Source organism: Protomyctophum parallelum (assembly GCF_964188405.1).
Source record: "Protomyctophum parallelum genome assembly, chromosome: 17".
In the NCBI taxonomy this organism is placed as follows: domain Eukaryota; kingdom Metazoa; phylum Chordata; class Actinopteri; order Myctophiformes; family Myctophidae; genus Protomyctophum; species Protomyctophum parallelum.
The window spans coordinates 35,862,889-35,881,689 of NC_139719.1; the positions used below are offsets into that span (position 1 = coordinate 35,862,889).

At 44.0% G+C, this 18,801-nt stretch overlaps 1 protein-coding gene across 1 annotated transcript in view; it reads left to right on the forward strand.

The window, feature by feature from the left end:
• LOC310874950 (SH3 and multiple ankyrin repeat domains protein 1-like) overlaps window positions 1-18,801 on the forward strand; it is a 37,374-nt gene that overhangs the window by 1,458 nt on the left and 17,115 nt on the right. The window contains exons 2-15 of the mRNA XM_083787905.1: window positions 3,633-3,836; window positions 7,038-7,109; window positions 7,192-7,300; window positions 8,330-8,481; window positions 8,924-9,091; window positions 9,765-9,806; window positions 12,203-12,319; window positions 12,515-12,592; window positions 12,847-12,913; window positions 13,672-13,862; window positions 14,384-14,508; window positions 15,251-15,390; window positions 15,648-15,761; window positions 16,077-16,155. Coding sequence (XP_083644031.1) covers window positions 3,633-3,836; window positions 7,038-7,109; window positions 7,192-7,300; window positions 8,330-8,481; window positions 8,924-9,091; window positions 9,765-9,806; window positions 12,203-12,319; window positions 12,515-12,592; window positions 12,847-12,913; window positions 13,672-13,862; window positions 14,384-14,508; window positions 15,251-15,390; window positions 15,648-15,761; window positions 16,077-16,155 — 1,658 coding nt within the window. The remainder of the gene's footprint in view (window positions 1-3,632; window positions 3,837-7,037; window positions 7,110-7,191; window positions 7,301-8,329; window positions 8,482-8,923; window positions 9,092-9,764; window positions 9,807-12,202; window positions 12,320-12,514; window positions 12,593-12,846; window positions 12,914-13,671; window positions 13,863-14,383; window positions 14,509-15,250; window positions 15,391-15,647; window positions 15,762-16,076; window positions 16,156-18,801) is intronic.

Below are 18,801 nucleotides of genomic sequence, written 5' to 3' on the forward strand. Positions count from 1 at the left end.
TCATGTGTTTGGGGCAAATCCATCCCAGAATGCACTCTGTTCCTACCCGGAAGGAGGAGTGAAATCGCCTCATGCGCTTTAGAGCAACTTAATGCAAGTGGATGGGAGTCGAACTCGGGTGCCGTCTCTATTCATATATACTCTAAGGGGCCCACACACTCCACATCCAGGTGACAATGCATGCAACCCCATGCAACCCCTCCCCCCAAGTTACTCTCTCTCCGTCTTCCAACTCCCTGAACATTCTGGCTGTTCCACATGTCAGCTAATCTGCTCTCAATATAACAGTAGTTGCTAATTATCTAATAAGGTTTTAATGAGTTTGTAGTGGGCCAGAGAGGGGAGGGGAAGGGGGAGGGACAGTGGAGGCAGGCACAAATGTGTGTAAGCCATTTGTGTTGGTCTCGGGGCACTGTGTCAGCCACTGGCTGACACGCTCCTATACCGCCCACCGCTTACAAACATTAAGCAAGCTAAATCTCAGCTGAAATGTAATCGGAAAAGATTAAAGGGGCACTGGGAGAAGGAGAGAATAATAGAAACACAGTTTGATGGAGAGAGAATGAGAAAGAAGGAGAGAGGTTATAATCAGAGAGAGATAGTAGGAATAACAAAACCACACCATGAGAACAGAGAAGGCTCCCTTGACTCAAATACACCAGAGTAAGGCCAAGTGTGGACAAGGACGGATACATGCACACCGCACAAACGATCAGTCTGGTGAGACGTAGGAGGACACTAGGCAGGAGGCAATCCATAGTCCTAGAGACCTCTCAGTGCCTGCGGTCCGCGCGCGCGGGGGGGGGGGGGGGGGTTTCTTACTTCCCTGTTGCCCAGGTGTGGCCCTCTCTCCCGGTGCTGGTTGCGCCTCGGTGGTGGCTGCGCCTGGGGTGCCCCACCGTGGACTTGTCTATAGCTGGAAGCCTGGAGGAGAGGGGCAGTGACTTGGCCAATTACTGCTGACCCGCCAACTGGAGAGTGTAGTGGTTGAGGGTTGAAACACGGTTGGAAGAAGGTTGGAGACCACCTCATTAATAACGGCATGGTGGCCCAGGCCGTAGCGTAACGGTCTGGGCACCGGACTGGTAATCCAGTCGCAGTGTGCCGCGGGTTCGACTCCCGGACCCGACACGGCCTTTACTGCATGTCATCCCCCCATCTCTCTCCCGTTTCCTGTCAGCCTACTGTCTGTCCCTTAAAAAATCAATAAAAGGCGTAAGCCGCAAAAAAAATATCTTTAAAAAAATAATAATAACGGCATGGAATTGGAGTAGTCAGCTGTAGGGTGGGGGTAGGGAACTGTGTATTTGTTTGTTTAACTGTATGTAATGTTTTATTTTCGTTTTATTCTTAGTTTTGTCATTATTATTTTTGTTCTGTATTTATTGTCAAATCATTTTGTTATAAGTTTTTGTTTGTATTTGTGCTGCCATGGGGATGTGGGGGGGAAAATATATGTAAATTGTTCTGAATATACTTCTTTGTACGAAAATGTAAGAAAATCAATAAACATATGTTTAAAAAAAAAAAAAATAATGATCAAATGAAAAAAAAAAAAAAAAAAATAATAATAATAATAATAATAACGGCATGGTGCCACTCAGACAACACTTAATTTGCATCCTCCATCCATATCGTCGTGATAAATCGGGTGAAAAGCTCGTTATGTCCAAAATATTATATTTGTATTTAGAGTAGACAATTATCTCTCCCCCATTATGCCGATGAATTCCAACCCTTACACATTTCTGACTTACTTGCCATTGAGGAGCCCCCACTGGGAGGACCTAGAGCTTTCGTCATAGTCCTCCATTGAGGAGCCCCCACTGGGAGGACCTAGAGCTTTCGTCATAGTCCTCCATTGAGGAGCCCCCACTGGGAGGACCTAGAGCTTTCGTCATAGTCCTCCATTGAGGAGCCCCCACCAGGAGGACCTAGAGCTTTCGTCATAGTCCTCCATTGAGGAGCCCCCACCAGGAGGACCTAGAGCTTTCGTCATAGTCCTCCCAGCCAACACTCGGGTGACTCAACTGACAGGTGCCGCCCCAGCCCGAACCGTCATTCTCCCGTTTTTATGCGAGAACTTCTGGGAACTCAGATTATGTTTGCATAGATACCCGACAAAGCCGGATGCACCACGGACGCGGTGGATTCAAACCCACAACCTCCGTGGTGGTGGGAAGGTCTTTCCACTATAACACCCGAGTACCAGACGATTCCTTTTTATTATGAATGTAAAATAAATAAAAACAAAACTTGAAAATTAGCTGATCTTCAAGCTCACAGCGATCTACTATTTTCACTACTTTTAAGTGACACTGTAGGCCAGTCTAGGGCATGAATTTACAAAAAAACATATACAAGAGAGATACAAGGAGATACAAGGTTTCTGCTCGACAGTAACGAAATGTTGACACTACAACTACACCATCTCAATAAAGCGCCACCCCCCAGACAGACACACACACACACACACACACACACACACACACACACACACACACACACACACACACACACTCATGCGGTTTACCTCCCATCGAGACACCAAGAGACATTGCTACAGCAACGGGTGCCTGGCTGTTCTAATGAACCGGTTGCCATGCCAATAGTGTTGGCTTCAGCATCACACAGAGCGACCGGGTGGGGAGAGGTGGGGGAGGCAGAGGTGTGTGTGTGTGTGTGTGTGTGTGTGTGTGTGTGTGTGTGTGTGTGTGTTTGTGCATAAATCCATATCTCATTCAGACATTACAGTACTTGTAAATGCCCTGGCAGGTGAACTCTGTGCGGCTCCGACCTTAATTGGCAAAAATGAAAAGCTTGTCCTTTTCCCCAGGAAATGCATTGGACATAATCCTTGGGCGAAAAATGAATGGAGCATCACCATGAAATCTAATTAGGTCCACACCAGATGCACATACAACATCAAAGATATTGTGGACTGTGACCATAGCCAGCCTGTCGCGGATGCTCGCACACAGACGCAAGACGCAAAGAGGCTTTACTCTCTATACGACTTCTCCACTTTCTCTCATATTGCGGAGATCTAAGTTTAATGTATGGAAGGATAAAAGCCGAAAAATAGCCAAGTGCATATTATTTCTACCCAGTATAGAGAATCCCAACTTCTCCATCTGGTTGAAAACAAACAGTACTGCATAATGTGGCTTGAATAACCAGTCCACCTCCTGTAAGTCATCTTACTTCAATGAATATGGCAGCTGATGAATTATTTAGATAAAATACATTCATATGCAGCACACATACCGGTAAGCGTACACACACACACACACACACACGTGCCATTCTAATGCACACTTAAAACACTAACTTGTGCACAGGCAGTGTAGTCGAGCTTATTCATAACCTAATAATGGATGCCATTTTATATGTCTACCCATGCTGACTTCAGTGACCTGCTAACAGCTGTGTGTGTGTGTGTGTGTGTGTGTGTGTGTGTGTGTGTGTGTGTGTGTGTGTGTGTGTGTGTGTGTGTGTGTGTGTGTGGGTGGGTGGGTGGGTGGGTGGGTGGGTGGGTGTGTGTGTGTGTAAGGAAACAACTCCAATCAAATGCAGATAGACGCGTGTGTGCACACATGCACGGCACACTTATTTTATACCTTATCTTTCAGAGGTGTCTCCAGTTTGACCCTGACTTCATGGTGTGGGGCGCCAAACAGCAGATTATCTGTTCCCTCAGCGAGCCCCTGTGGGACGTCCATAACTATGGCCTCTTCCAGCCAGCTGGGGAAGGAAGAGAGGCCAAGTTCTTAGACGAGGAGCGCCCCCTGCGAGACTACCCACAGTCCTTCGAGCAAGGGGTACCTTACCTGGAGGTACTGTATGGCATACCTGTCTTCATTGTCATTAACATTAGGGACAGTGTTTAAACTTTGAACTCCAATAAGTGGGAGCTGGTGCAGCACTCTCAAACCCTTATACTGTATGGGGATGCAGAGGCATACAGTGGACTTTTACCTCAAATTGATACTTGCTCACTGAAAAGAAATAAGGGATATGGACATATAAGACAGAGTGATGCATTAGATTTGACTTCTCATGTATTAAATGTCATGTAACATAATGCTGTATTACAGCATTGCTGTAAATGTGTCTTGAAACAACTTGTAATTGGGAGTGTGATACCTCTCGAATAGTTTAGGCATTGACTGCCGTTATTTTCTTGAAAGCTTGAGGTTTCACAATCAATGAAAATGCAGTTCTGTTCATCCAGCATTTTTGTGCGTCTATGCGAACCCAATTGTTCCGTGTTTGATTGATTGATTGATTGATTGATTGAAGAATTTATTAACAGTTTGTAGGATTACAGTACATTTCAAGCACTACTCAATACAAAACTGTTAACTGTGTGTGGACAACACCATAAATCATTACACTTGTTTACAATAGGGTCCACCATGTTCAATTCATCATAACATTTAGAGGCGTACAAGAAATATACACTTCTAATTCTATATAGCCAAAAACAGGAAATCATCATAGAGGAGGTAAAAAGGGGAAAAGAACATACAGTGAGGGGAAAAGGGGGTGGGATTTTACGGGGGCCAGTTTCGAATTGCAGCCGTCCGTAGGTGCCCTTTGAGAGTGTTCGGGGGAGGGAAGCCTGGCGGGAAGGGTGATATTTGTCACTGCATGTACTCATATGAGCTTGGGTGGTACCGGGCCAGCAGGAAGTGTTGGGCGGGAGGAGTAGGACAAAGGTCTTAAGTCCTCCCGGTGGGGGCTCGATCCTCACTGGCAGGTGAGTCAGTGGGATACGACAGCAGTGACAAAATGGCACAATGACTAAATTAGGGAGAAAAATGGGGGTAATTGGCTACTCTAAATTTAGAAGGAAAGAAAAAGAAGAACAAAAGAAGATGCAGTTCTGTGACCATCAGTGGACTGAATTATTGGAGATGGGTAGTTGTTTGCATTGGCACTTCCCTGTTTCTAGTGTTATACTCGGAGTAGTGTACTGTACTCTGAGTTAGGGATCACATTTTTTTGCTTCCGATCTGATTCCGAGCATCTGCCGATACTGATTTTTCCCGATCCGATATTTATATTTTATGGAACACGTTTATATCATATCACAATAGTACAATATCCCAAATCACAGACAATATCCAGTCTAATATCATGATATATATATATATATATTATACCTATTCATGTTCCATTCCATTTAGCACCATGATGACTCTGACCTGAATGGAAACAGAACCTCCTTAATTAGTATCATTCCATTCAGGTCAAGTAGCTGTGTTTACCCTACTATGTCAAAATGGCTGCTGTGAAAAGGGTCTATTAAATGAAAACCAACAGTACAGCCACTGCTATAGATGTAACCTACTCATTCTAAACTGAAGCGGTTGTTTCCCCAACAGTGGCTTTTAAGTGGGTTGTTGTGAATGGGTGTGACATGCCATAGATTTCTACTATGGTTTACTCACACATACTGTACAACGATGCTACAGTGCCCTCTGCAGGTGAATTTACTTTAAAACTGTGGGCTCAGAAATATGTTCATAATTTGTGTTGAAAGCACAAAATCACATACAGTAGTTGGGGAAACATGTAGGCTATTTTAAATATGGCTTTGTGTACTGTGACGTCATGTATAACAAAGTGAAAGTTCACCCAGCTGTTGTTCCTGTGATCTTTCAGTCAATCTACATTAGTGACCACAAGCAACACACAGGCTCTGATCAAATTTAAATAAGATAGGTATAAGATCAAACTTTATTGATGCCCAGAGGGAACAGCACAGGAACGGGTAAGAACTATTTATACTTAGTAGTTCTCCAGCATCTCGCACTGAAAAGAGGTGAACAAACTCAGGAGCTCATAGATTGGCTATTTTCGGTGCGTGACACAATGCACAACAAAGTATAACTCAGCTGATATAATACTAAAATAATTAGGCTTAGGTTGTGACAACTCTGAATGGTACAGTCTATCAATAAATATTTCTGAATATAGTCTATCACAAATTGATCTCTCCCTGGTGCTGTGTATATTGCGCTCAGATCAGCCGATGCAGGGAACCGCCGGGTCAACGCTCCACACGTCCCAAACTCTTCTCCCTTCTGGCTCCAAAACTATGAAATGCACTTCCCATTGCAATCATTCAGGAATACCGGATGACTCGCCCCAGTGCGTGCCCGTTTTTCCTCCCGGAATTTTCCCCAGTGAGGGGGATAACTTTGTAATATGCTATTGGCTGTTTGTATTCTTTTTGGAAAAATATGAAAAGATACTCCTGTGGAAAGGCTATATTATTTTACTTATATTGACCCTATAAACAATTTAGTATTATTTAGTATATGTAAGGTTTTGCCCCCTCAAATGGTACCTCGTCAGATAATCCCCACATAGCCTACAACAACTTCTGTGAACAGACTTCAATGTAGTAGCTTTTCATAAATTATATTTATACTGCTGTCATGAGAGTTTATAGTTAGAGAAATTCAAAGTCCAGCCGTCTGCCGTCCAGCCTCTCCCACCCCTCACTGGGGAAAATTCTGGGAGGAAAACGGAAAAGGGGCGAGTCATCTTGTTACCTCATTCAGAACTACAGATTCACTCCCAATCTTCTGCCGCAGTCTGAAAACGCACCTCTTCAAACTCCATCTTAGCCCATAGCACTAAGTAGTACTTGCCCTAGCCTCAACCTCCTACAGGCGTAGGCAAAGGCTCAACTTATGTAACTTGGATAGCATATTTTATGTAGACTTAGATAGCAGTTTATGTAGACTTATAGCATTTTATATAAACATCGCACTATGCATAGTTTCATTATATAGATATTCCACTGTTCTTAGTTTACGTATGATTCAACTACTTTGTAGGCCTATGTATATGATATATTGCCATGCTTTTTTGTTCTTGCTTAATGTAAATCGCTCTGGATTAAGAGCATCTGCTATGCCTAAATTGTAAATTGTATATTGACTGTATAAGCTTATGGATATAATGCACACCTTAAAAAAAAGAAGAAAATACATTATTCTTTTTGTTTTGTTGTTCCACAGTTTAGGTACAAAACCAGGGTTTACAAACAGACAAATCTGGATGAGAAAATCCTCTCCAAACTGAGCACCAAGGTATCCGTTACAAGTCTATTGAAAGTACCAGTTTTACAATGCCATTGCTTTTACAAACGAGGGAATTCTACCTCCTTTTCAGGCCAATCTGAAAAAGTTCCTTGAGTACGTTCAAACAGGAGCTGTGGAGAAGATAGCAAAGGTCCTGGAGAAAGGCCTCGACCCTAATTTCCATGACCCTGACACTGGAGGTGAGTTACACTGCCCTGAGAGATTTATCCTGGCTCCCAATTGAAAAACAAGAGACTGACCCGGGCTACTGGCATAGCGGTCCAGGCACCTAGGCTGCAAATGACCATCCCAACGACCTTTGCTGCGTGTCATTCCCCATCTCTCTCCCCATTTCTATTGTCCTATAAATAAAGGCAAATACAAAAAATAAATAAAAAAAGGCTTTTTGATCCTGTTCTCCCCATAAGATTATCCTTTATTTTCAGAGTGACAGAAAAAAGGGCTTTAAAGGTAGGACATGAAAAGCACTTGCATTGCTCTTGGCTGTCAGTGTCAGCTGTGATTTTGCTCTCTTCCGTACCTATCATAGAGTACATCACTTTTTTGACTGATAAGTCATGCGATTAAGGTGAGCTCATACTGACAGTGACACTCAATCCTTTTCCTCCTCTTTGTCTTCATGTTCTCGTTCTTCCTCATCTTCTGTGTTCTCCTTATTTGTCTTGCTCTTTATTTTGTGTTTATTTTGGGTGTTATATGATTCTTCCTTTTCCTCAAGGTACTACTTCATATTTCTTGTTTGATTGATTGAAGTATTTATTAACAGTTTGCAGAATTACAGTACATTTCAAGCACAACTCGATACAAAAAACTTAACTGTGAGTGGACGACCAATAAAGCACTAGACTTGTTTACAAGAGGGTCCACCTTGTTCAATTCATAACATTTAGAGACATACAAATATACACTTCTATGTTGTTGTTGTTCTTCTTCTTTGTTCTCTTCTTCTTTATCCTCTTTTTCATCATCTTCTTCTCCATGTCCGTTGTGTCTTCCTCTTATTCTTCCTGTTATTCTTTGTTCTCTTCATCTACTACTAATCATTATTATTATTACTGTCATTTTAACTTCAAAATGCATTTGACAAGAACACATATGAAGCACCCTTCATACTGGAACACAAAGTGTCACAATAACTCCTCCCATACATTAAACTTAGATAACCACCACAATGACATAATGTCTTTCTGTCTCCCCCTGTGAGGCAGAGAGCCCCCTCTCCGTGGCGGTGCAGTCAGGACAGTCCACAGAAGTCATTCGCGTGCTGTTCCAAGGCGGGTCCCATCTGGATTTCAGGACCAGAGATGGTCTGACAACCTTGCACAGAGCTGTTAGAGCACAGAATCACATTGGGCTGATGGTAATGAGGACCGCTCACTAAATCACATGCATGCAGGCACACTTTTTACAGTATTCTGTTTGTGTAAGTTTCAGCTGACCTCGCCCATTTCGTATATAATTTTTAATTATAGATTTATTTTATTGGTTTTCTTCATTTTGTATCGTCTTTATTTTCTAACCTATTCCCGCTGTCTTTTGCTCAACTCCTGTGTTGTAAAACTATTCACTTTCTACCCATTCCCTCCATACTGTCCATCCTACTGTCCATCCTACTCTGCCATCATCTTAAAACATGTCTTTTGTACGTCGGCGCACGCACGCACGCACGCACGCACGCACGCATGCACGCACGCACGCATGCACACACACACACACACACACACACACACACACACACACACACACACACACACACACACACACACACATTGGTTTACATGGTGTCGTGCTCTCCTTGGCAGGCTCTCCTGTCTCTGGGAGCATCTCCGGACTACAAAGATCGTTGTTTCCTCACCCCGCTGTACCACAGCGTGCTTGCAGGAGGCGAGACCTCCTGTTGCGAGACCCTCCTCTACTACAGGGCCAGGCTAGGTACGAAGGACGAGAATGGCTGGGAGGAGACACACCAGGTAAATCTGTCTGTCTGTCTGTCTGTCTCTGAATTGTCATATGGTTTCCTTTCATATTTTTATGTAAAAACTAAAAGTCACCAGTCTGTTCCTTTCATATACAGTAAGTCCCTCCCATTCATAGTCTCTGTCTGTCTCTGTCTCTGTCTCTGTCTGTCTGTCTGTCTGTCTGTCTGTCTGTCTGTCTGTCTGTCTGTCTGTCTGTCTGTCTGTCTGTCTGTCTGTCTGTCTGTCTGTCTGTCTGTCTGTCTCTGTCTCTGTCTCTGTCTCTGTCTCTGTCTCTGTCTCTGTCTCTGTCTCTGTCTCTGTCTCTGCCTCTGTCTGTCTGTCTGTCTGTCTGTCTGTCTGTCTGTCTGTCTGTCTGTCTGTCTGTCTGTCTGTCTGTCTGTCTGTCTGTCTGTCTGTCTCTGTCTCTGTCTCTGTCTCTGTCTCTGTCTCTGTCTCTGTCTCTGTCTCTGTCTCTGTCTCTGCCTCTCTCCCTCTCTCTCTCTAATTTGTTATGTAGCACAATGCCATTTCCCTCTCTTATCAATGTTGTATTCATTTAACATCACCTCTGTCTCTTTGACTCTTCTCTCACGCCCTCTCTTCCCGCCCCTAAGTTGAGGCACGTTCTGTCTCACTCATCTCTCCATTATCTGCTCCTCCTTCCCTCCCTCCTGTCTCCAAATAGCACAGGGATGAAGAGGAATATGGAATGGAAGAGATACATAAGGTACCCATCACCCATTCATCCATCCTCATCAAGCTTTCAGAGCAAATGCACCAACAACTCTCTTTTCATGAGATATGACCGATTATGTAGGTTAATTTTGTCCTTGGGTTTAATTGTGAACTTGACAGTTGTTGAGCTTTTCGACACAAAAGTTAATCATCTTTTCGTGGCAACTGATAATTCTTCCCAGTCCCATCAAGTTTCATGAAACTCCACCCAGGATTAAAATACTCTGCCTTGCATTGTTACGGTTGGAGTAATACAAAAAAGGAGAAAGAAAGTAAAAAGTAAAAATAAATAAATAAAATACAACAAATCAGGAGAAACTTTCTCAAGCAAATCCTGCTTACTATTGCATCAAGTTGGAACTCCGCGTTTTATTATTATTTGTGTGCTCACATCAAGTTGCAACACTGTGTTATATTTTTATTATTAGTGTGTGCTCATATGGGTGCATTGCCAGTAACAGTTATTATCTCCGCCAGTCCAGAACGGTAGTTGGACAAGTGTGTGTGTGTGTGTGTGTGTGTGTGTGTGTGTGTGTGTGTGTGTGTGTGTGTGTGTGTGTGTGTGTGTGTGTGTGTGTGTGTGTGTGTGTGTGTGTGTGTGTGTGTGTGTGTGTGTGTGTGTGTGTGTGTGTGTGTGTGTGTGTGTGTGTGTGTGTGTGAGGCTCGGCTCCAGGATGAAATGACTGAGGGGGCATTTGAAAATGGCGAGGGTCCACATCTAATTTTTATATAGTAAAACTATGCTGTATGTACATAAAAGTGAGGGTGCAGAATTTGGAACGGAGGGTGCTGGGCACCCTCTGGCACCCCCGTGGCGCCGGGCCTGAGTGTGTGTGTGTGTGTGTGACTACTACAACAATCAGCATCATATTTCCTGTGAATGGGATACATTTCCACAAGGCTAAGTAGAATCACGTGAATCTAGTTTGCGTCCGAGCATAGGCATGGTAACGCCCCGCCTGCCTCTGATTGGCCTACCGACACTGCCCGTCTTGACTGTCCTCCGAGGTGGATAGCTATGCTGGATAGTCTGATGCGAGGTTACTCCGTGGTGGGGAATAATACAAGTAGAATCAGCTAATCGTTTGCTAGCTGCCCGTCTGGCACATGGGATCTGCTATACTAGCAAGGGAAAGCGTGCTTCATCCCGACACCACTGTTTGACAGAGTACTGCATGTCCACACGTATCTCACACAAAGACAAAGAAAGACCACCTAATGCACATGCAGACAGACACACACTGTGATACCTATGCTATGCATGCGTGCAGAGAGACAGAGTGAGACACATCTGCACTTATGTCGTATGCACATTGGACAGACAGGCCGTTTATTTAAAGCCCAATTATTTAATGTGCCAAACTGTGACATGTGTGCACTGCACATGCACCAGACACACACAGACCGAGAGAGGGAGAGACAATTTATTGCATCAGTGTAAATAATATTATTGGGGTCTGCCACCTGGTACTTTATAATGCTGTGAAGAAGAACATATGTAACATTGTTAAATGCAATAATATAATTTTTGCTGCTATGACAAACATTTGCATTTATTCCGCCACATTATAACTCTTTCAGCTCCGCTAATAAATGCAGCTATCATAGGCCAACAGCTTTATGCTGTGATCAACACATATACGACTATACAGATTCTAATAACGTAATCTTGCCATGATAACACAATGTCTTACAATATAGAAGTGCATGTTTCCAACAACATGTTGTACATGCTTTTTGTATTGAAACAATGTCACACAACACCCCTGCCAATGTGACATTCTGCCTCTTGTACAGCCCAAGTTAGGCCGCCTGGCCTGGCAGAGATAATGGGCTTGGCTGAGCGTCCCTTTCTTCTCCTTTCCCTTTCTTGTTTGTAGTAGTATTTCTGATGCATGCTCATACATTACATAAGCAGCCAACTGTAAGCAGCTGTGTGCTTTGACGGTATGCCGGTTGTCGTGCTACTTTTCTTTGGCTTTGATATTTCATTTTGTTTTTATTGAATGTTATTTGAGTCTGAACCTGTCCTGAAGACTATTAATTCACTCTGCTGCACAAAAATATGAGGAAACCTGTTGGCATGTTGGAGGCCCTTTTCTGTTGTTTTCTTGCTTGTCGCTGTCATACAGATGTAACCAACGCTCTGATGTACAGATGTAATTCCCTCTGCTCTGACCTGTGTTCCTGTAAGGGCAATTTTGGATCTAAATGTGGGCCTGAAATATATTCTGTTGGTCTTTTATCTCTATCTTTTCTTTCATTTCATTTCATTTTCTTCATTAAACCTCTTTCCCTCTATCCCGGTGCCTCCTGTTACATGTTATGATGATGCTGCGGCTGCTGCCAGTTTTGAACGCTTTCCTTTGCATCCATTTGTATTGAAAGGCCTGCCAGAACGGCCTTGCCCAGCACTTGGAACACCTTCTGTTTTATGGGTCTGACACCGCTTCCCAGAATGCTTCAGGGAACACTGCACTTCACATTTGTGCCCTGTACAATAAGGCAAGTATGGAAACAACAGAAGAACATACACTGACATCCACAGTGTTCATTTAACTTAATGGACCCTTAGATTTGAGTTACACATTGATAAATGAACACTGAGGATTTACTATGTTCTTTCCAAAGATTTGTTTACGCCTCACACTGGTAAATTAAATTAACCAACACTATCTCGCTCACTTTCTGGCCAATCAGGAAAGCTGTTTGCGTGTCCTTCTGTACAGGGGAGCCAGTAAGGAGGCAAAGAACAAACATGGGCAAACCCCATTCCAGGTAATGAACATGTTTTGTATTAAGCTTGTCTTGTCACATTTGAAGTGTGTGTGTGTGTGTGTGTGTGTGTGTGTGTGTGTGTGTGTGTGTGTGTGTGTGTGTGTGTGTGTGTGTGTGTGTGTGTGTGTGTGTGTGTGTGTGTGTGTGTGTGTGTGTGTGTGTGTGTGTGTGTGCGTGCTTGCTAATCCATGTGTGAATGTGTGTACATAATTATATAGTGTAGCTTATGTGTACGTGTGTGCTTTCTGTTGCAGGTCGCTGTAATGTCCGGTCATTTTGAACTTGGGGAAATAATCAAAAACCATCGAGATTCTGACGTAGGTAAGCCTTCATATTGAACTTAGTCCCTTGAAGGGACTTAAGGGTCTTATCTATTAAATATAATTGAATCCCACTGCCTGTGAACACTAACACCCCCTGATTCACAATTTGTAATCAACAAATATTATTCTTTAGGTAAATTGTAATGTAAGGGCGCCTGGGTGGCGCAGCGGTACAGTACTTGAGACGGGGCTGCCTCCACAGCCTCTAGCAAACCCAATACGTCTTCCTACTTCCGGACCCTTCCCTACTTGTGTGTAGTTACTAGTTACTGATGATACTAATTAAGGCTCTGTTCCATTTAGTGTACACAGTGGTTCTTAAACCTTTTCAATTCAAGGACCCCCATAACTTTGATAGTGTACAAATGGAACCACCAAATGGACCCTTACGGCAGTGGTTCTCAGAGTCCAGGGACCCCCAGGGGTCCTTGAGGGAGCTCCAGGGGGTTCCCAGCTATGATGGATAGTTAGGAACCAAATGGACCCATGGATCTGTAACTGTACAAATGGAACTCTATGCACACAGGGGAGAAATGTCAAAATTGGGGAAATGTTCAAAAATGACAATGGAAGTATACTGTTATGGGATAGAGAGGTTTCTTCTATAACATATGTTGACTTTATTTGTTGATTACTACCGTAACCCTCACTCTTTTCATTCCTGTCCTTTTCACTTCTCACTGTTATGATGCAACCCCCCCCCCCCCCACACACACACACAAACCTCAATGTCACCCTTCACACCTCTATCCCCAGTGCCCTTTTTGGAATCCCCAAAGTATGTTCCCATACGCCAAGAGAGTGCCCGCACGCTGCCTTCCTCCCTACTCCAGCCCCATCTCTTGCTGCGAGCCAACAGTGATAACACCATGCAGCCTGACCCCATGGTCAGGGGGGACCCCATGCCACTGCCCAATAAGACTTCAACCAACCCCTTCCCTGCACAGGTATTCAGAGGAGATTGTCATAGGTGGATGCTGTCTTCCTGACCTTTATGACTTTTGAGATTAGATTGTACCTGTGATCTAATATGTTACCTGCTCGTTAGAGTCGCCTCTGTCCCACTGCACACCACTCCACATGTCTTGTCTTTTACAAACACCATTTGAAGTCAGTCCGGTTATTGTTAAGCAAGTCACACATGCTCCACCGATGCCAATTCTGTCTCTCATCATCTTAATTTTCTAGCATCAAACAAGTCTTTGAATTCTTAGCTGATTTGGAACCCAAATCAGTTGGAATAAAATACCACATCTGTCTTTTGTGTATTCAACTGAAAAATCCATGTGTCATCATGTCTTAATAACTAAACTGCTACTCAATTTCAACTCAAATAAAAATGTATCTGTACTATACGTATTATACATAGGGAAACTCGCTTCACAGGAAATTACACTCAAAATAAAAGCCTAAATGAAACGGTAGCTCTCGCTCCACATAACGTGAAGTGCATTATTTGTATCTGTAGCGCAGAGCTTCGGTAGGCATGAGGAGCTCCAGCAGCCCCCGGAATCGGACACGCTCCCCCTCCAGGGGCAGAGGAGTTCACAGCGACACTGAGGAGAGACCACGGCAGACAAGAGGCAGGCAGGGGTGAGGAGCCCATGATGAAGTCATAAACGGATAAGACTGTACAGTATATGATCCCAGAGGTTGTGATCTTACAGTATTGTTATTGCAGCGATTCTGTGGGCCAGGGCCCACTGTTGGGCAGTGAGGATACTGCAAGTTGGCCCCCAAATAATTGGCAAAAACACTAAGATCGATTTTGACGATTTAGCATTAATATTAAAAAAGCATGACAAAAGGTCATGGTATTCTTTCGTTAAAACGTTAAACATAATGTTTCATTGTGATACAGATAAATAGGATATACTACATATACTTGCATTGATCCAAGCCGCAACACAATTGTATTATTGATCATTAAAATAAACTGCGGCCCACCTATCTGATCACCACTAAGTGGTCAGATGGGTGTACTGCAAACGGTTTGGTTTGGTTTTCAAATGTTTTGTAATAAGAACTTATTATTGATCATTACTAATTTGACATCCCAAACATCTGCAATCCTGCAGTAATAACTTAAACTGTGAAGAAGAAAAATACGTTAAAATCGGTAGTAGCGACGGGTGGTGCGCAAAGGGCAGGGACGAGCTGGTGAGTGACCAACATGAGTCACGCTTACTGACTCATGTTGTAAGATCTTTCCTCTTGAATGTATTTTATTTCTGTAGCCTACAATTTAGTCTAATTAGAGTCTTAACACTCTTTGTTTCCCTCCCCCATTTCTCTCTTTCCGTCTTGGTTTCTCTGTGCCTCTCTCTCTCTGTAGTGTGACCTCAGGAGGGGCTGGCGGTGGTCAGATGAGGCGTATGTACAGTGCGGTGCCTGGGAGGGTGTACGTAGCCACTCGTGGCCACAATGCCAGCGGAGACAGAGAGCTCAACCTCAGCAAAGGAGACAAAGTGAAAGGTGAAGTTCAATGTGCGGTACAGGTTAAGACTTAAGAGTGTGGATGTCTTTCTGTCTCATCATCTCTCTCTGTCTGTCCCTCTTTCACTCACTCACTCACTCTCTCTCTCTCTCTCTGTGTGTGTGTGTGTGTGTGTGTGTGTGTGTGTGTGTGTGTGTGTGTGTGTGTGTGTGTGCGTGTGTGCGCGTGTGCGCGTGTGCACGTGTGCGCGTGTGTGCGTGCGTGCGCGACGTGTGTGCGTGTTTCTCTCTCTCAGTGTTGAGTGTAGGAGAGGGAGGCTACTGGGAGGGTACAGTGAAAGGCCGTACTGGCTGGTTCCCATCTGAATGTGTGGAGGAGGTGGCACCACCCAATAAGGACAATCGACCAGGTGGGGAAACATCAGTCGGAGGTCTCATCTTAATACAGTTTTTTTTTAATGAACTGGAAGGCGGGAGGACCATCAATAATCCATCAATAATTTCATTCATTACACCTAGAGGGTGCATAGAGTGACTGCATACAGCTAGCCACACGGGATATGCGACCACCAACATAACACAATGCATTCAGTGTGCATTTGTTAGATTCAGAAGTGTTGCTGTAAAGGCAACACGTCTATAGAAAGACAAAGAAGGTGTCAGGAGTAAATTGGCTGGAAGTGGGGATGCGCCCACACGTCACTGTGCCTGTGTGTCTTTTTCAGATACACGCAGTGAGAAAGCCAAGAGGAAGTTGTTCCGAAACGTCACTGTGGGAGCCTATGATGGAATCGATGGGCCCAGGTAGGAATTGACCAGATTCTGATTTTTGTCAACCCCCCCCCCCCCCCCCCCCCCCCCGTGGTATGAGCAAAACGCCACTGTGTGAATACAGTCAATGGATAAAGGTCGGTAAAGGCCATAGGGATGCTTTCCCCTATGACCTTTACTACCTGCAATTACTACAGTAAACAAGTATGATGATCAATAAATGCCCTCATTCTTTTCTGCTGACAATGACGGTGCTGAATAATTGGTTAAAGGAATATTTCACTTCCAAAAACATTTGGGTCATTTTATCGTCTACTCAGGTTTTTGTGAACACCCATAGACAGATTCTAAGTTACTCTATTCAATATTTAGATATTTGATATTCACTTTATTACTCTTCATATGACCACCGCGGTCTGACTGTAGGTGTGCTACCCGTTCAAAACATATCAAAATAACGGTAGTGGGTCGTACACACCAAGACTTCAGCTCAAATAGTTTATATCATATTTGAACAATTACGGACAAACGTTTCGGCTATCCAGCCTTCATCTGATGATACGGTACGGTGCCGTGCCATGCCGTACTGTACCGTAATGTACTGTAGCAGACTGTACTGTACTGTCCAATACTATACCATTCTGTACTGTACTGTACTGTACTGTACTGTACTGTACTGTACTGTACTGTACTGTACTGTACTGTACTGTACTGTACTGTACTGTACTGTACTGTACTGTACTGTACTTGTACCGCACCGCACTGCACCGCACTGCACTGTACAATACTATACCGTACTGTACTGTACCATACTGTGCCATACTGTGCTGTACTGTACAATACTATACTGCTGCGCCCTGTGTGTGTGTGTGTGTGTGTGTGTGTGTGTGTGTGCACTTGTGTGTGTGTGTGCGCTTGTGTGTATGCTCTGATGCACACCTGCCTGCCTCATTGCCTCCGTATGTCTTCATGTCTTCTTGGCATGGGTTTGTTTTGGGTTGATTCCAGGCCAAAGCGTGCAGTATGTTTCTGTATGTTGCTCTGCTAGACAGCCACATGTACTGAACTCTATTGTGCTGTGCTTTAGGTGCGGAAAAGCACAAAAGGCAGGTGCGTCAGTTCAATTCTGTTCCTTCCAGATTCCAAATGGATCGGGGAAATGTGAACGTCCACTTTCACGCTGCCAAGCCTGTGTCCACATGCTTCACTGTTTCCCAGTGCTTGTTTTCACAGAGGAGAATAACGCCATGAATGGAGAAGAGGGTTTTCCTTCTCTGTCTCCCCCATCGCATCTGTCTGATCAGCTAGCATCATACTGCAGCCCTGCCCCAGGCAGCTGCACTTAACTGGGCTCTGTGTATATATTTGCATGTGTGCAGTATACTATATACATGCAGTACAGTATTGTATGTACTGCGTGCGTACGTGCGTGCGTGCGTGCGTGCGTGCGTGCGCACACATCTGTTGGGTTGTGCAGGTCTGTGCGTGTACAGTGTGGCTATACATAGGATCTGTGCATGTATATGTTACAGTATGCATGTATGTGTCAGTCTCCTCGCTATGTGTTGTTGTGCGACACACAAACCATCCCACTAATGAGTCATGTACAGTACGTACAGTACGTGGGGAGGCTGGTGGGCTGGGTGAGGGTCAGTCCTACGGGCCATTGGTCTCACTGTATTCACCTTCCCTGGAGTGTAGCGTGGCTCCTACACACTAGTGTAGTTGACACATTACATTACATTATTGCAACATCAAGTGATAGTTTAACTCTGAACAAAGAATACGACTCTGCGTACCATCGTGACTCAATATTCTGAGATATATATATATATATATATATATATATATATATATATATATATATATATATATATATATATATGCATTGTAATGTAAGTAGAAATAGACGTTTATTGTGATATGGGATATGGTAACAGGGGGATGAAGGTTATGTTTGAATATGCTGAAGGATTAGCTTTTTTGATGGTGTCTATCTTCATTTGTAAGCCACATAATTCAGAACATGCACCAAAATGTCTTATTAAATCTTAGCTTTTTCACTGTCCTATCCAGAAAGCCATGTGGAAAATGTTTGTTGGGATGAAGAAAATGTGTAAAAATACTATGCACCTTGAGTGATCAGTTTAGTCATATCCATCTAGTCTCTCTGCTGTCTGACAAAGTGTCACCCACATCAAGGTGGCCTCACCTCTGTTTTGAATGGAACTAGATGATGGGTGGCGGGAAGTACAGTAGGACTATAAGATTTGTGTTAACTGTAACTGTTGCTGGTGTGGTTTTACACATACTGCAGCTGTGCATTTGGTAGAATGTCAATTATAGCTTTCCAAATGGGAGCATTAGCCCATTGAGGTGAGGGTGCTGTGTGTGTGTGTGTGTGTGTGTGTGTGTGTGTGTGTGCGTGTGCGTGTGTGTGTGCGTGTGTGTGTGCGTGTGTGTGTGCGTGTGCGCGTGTGTGTGTGTGTGTGTGTGTGTGTGTGTGTGTGTGTGTGTGTGTGTGTGTGTGTGTGTGTGTGTGTGTGTGGGTGTGTGTGCGCATTGCTTGCGCGTGGGGGCGTACGCGTGTGTGTGTCTGTCAGTCATTAAATCCAGGGTGGGCATCCTCTCCCCTGGAAGTGGCCAGTGGGTCTGTGATACAGCAGGCATGTACAAATG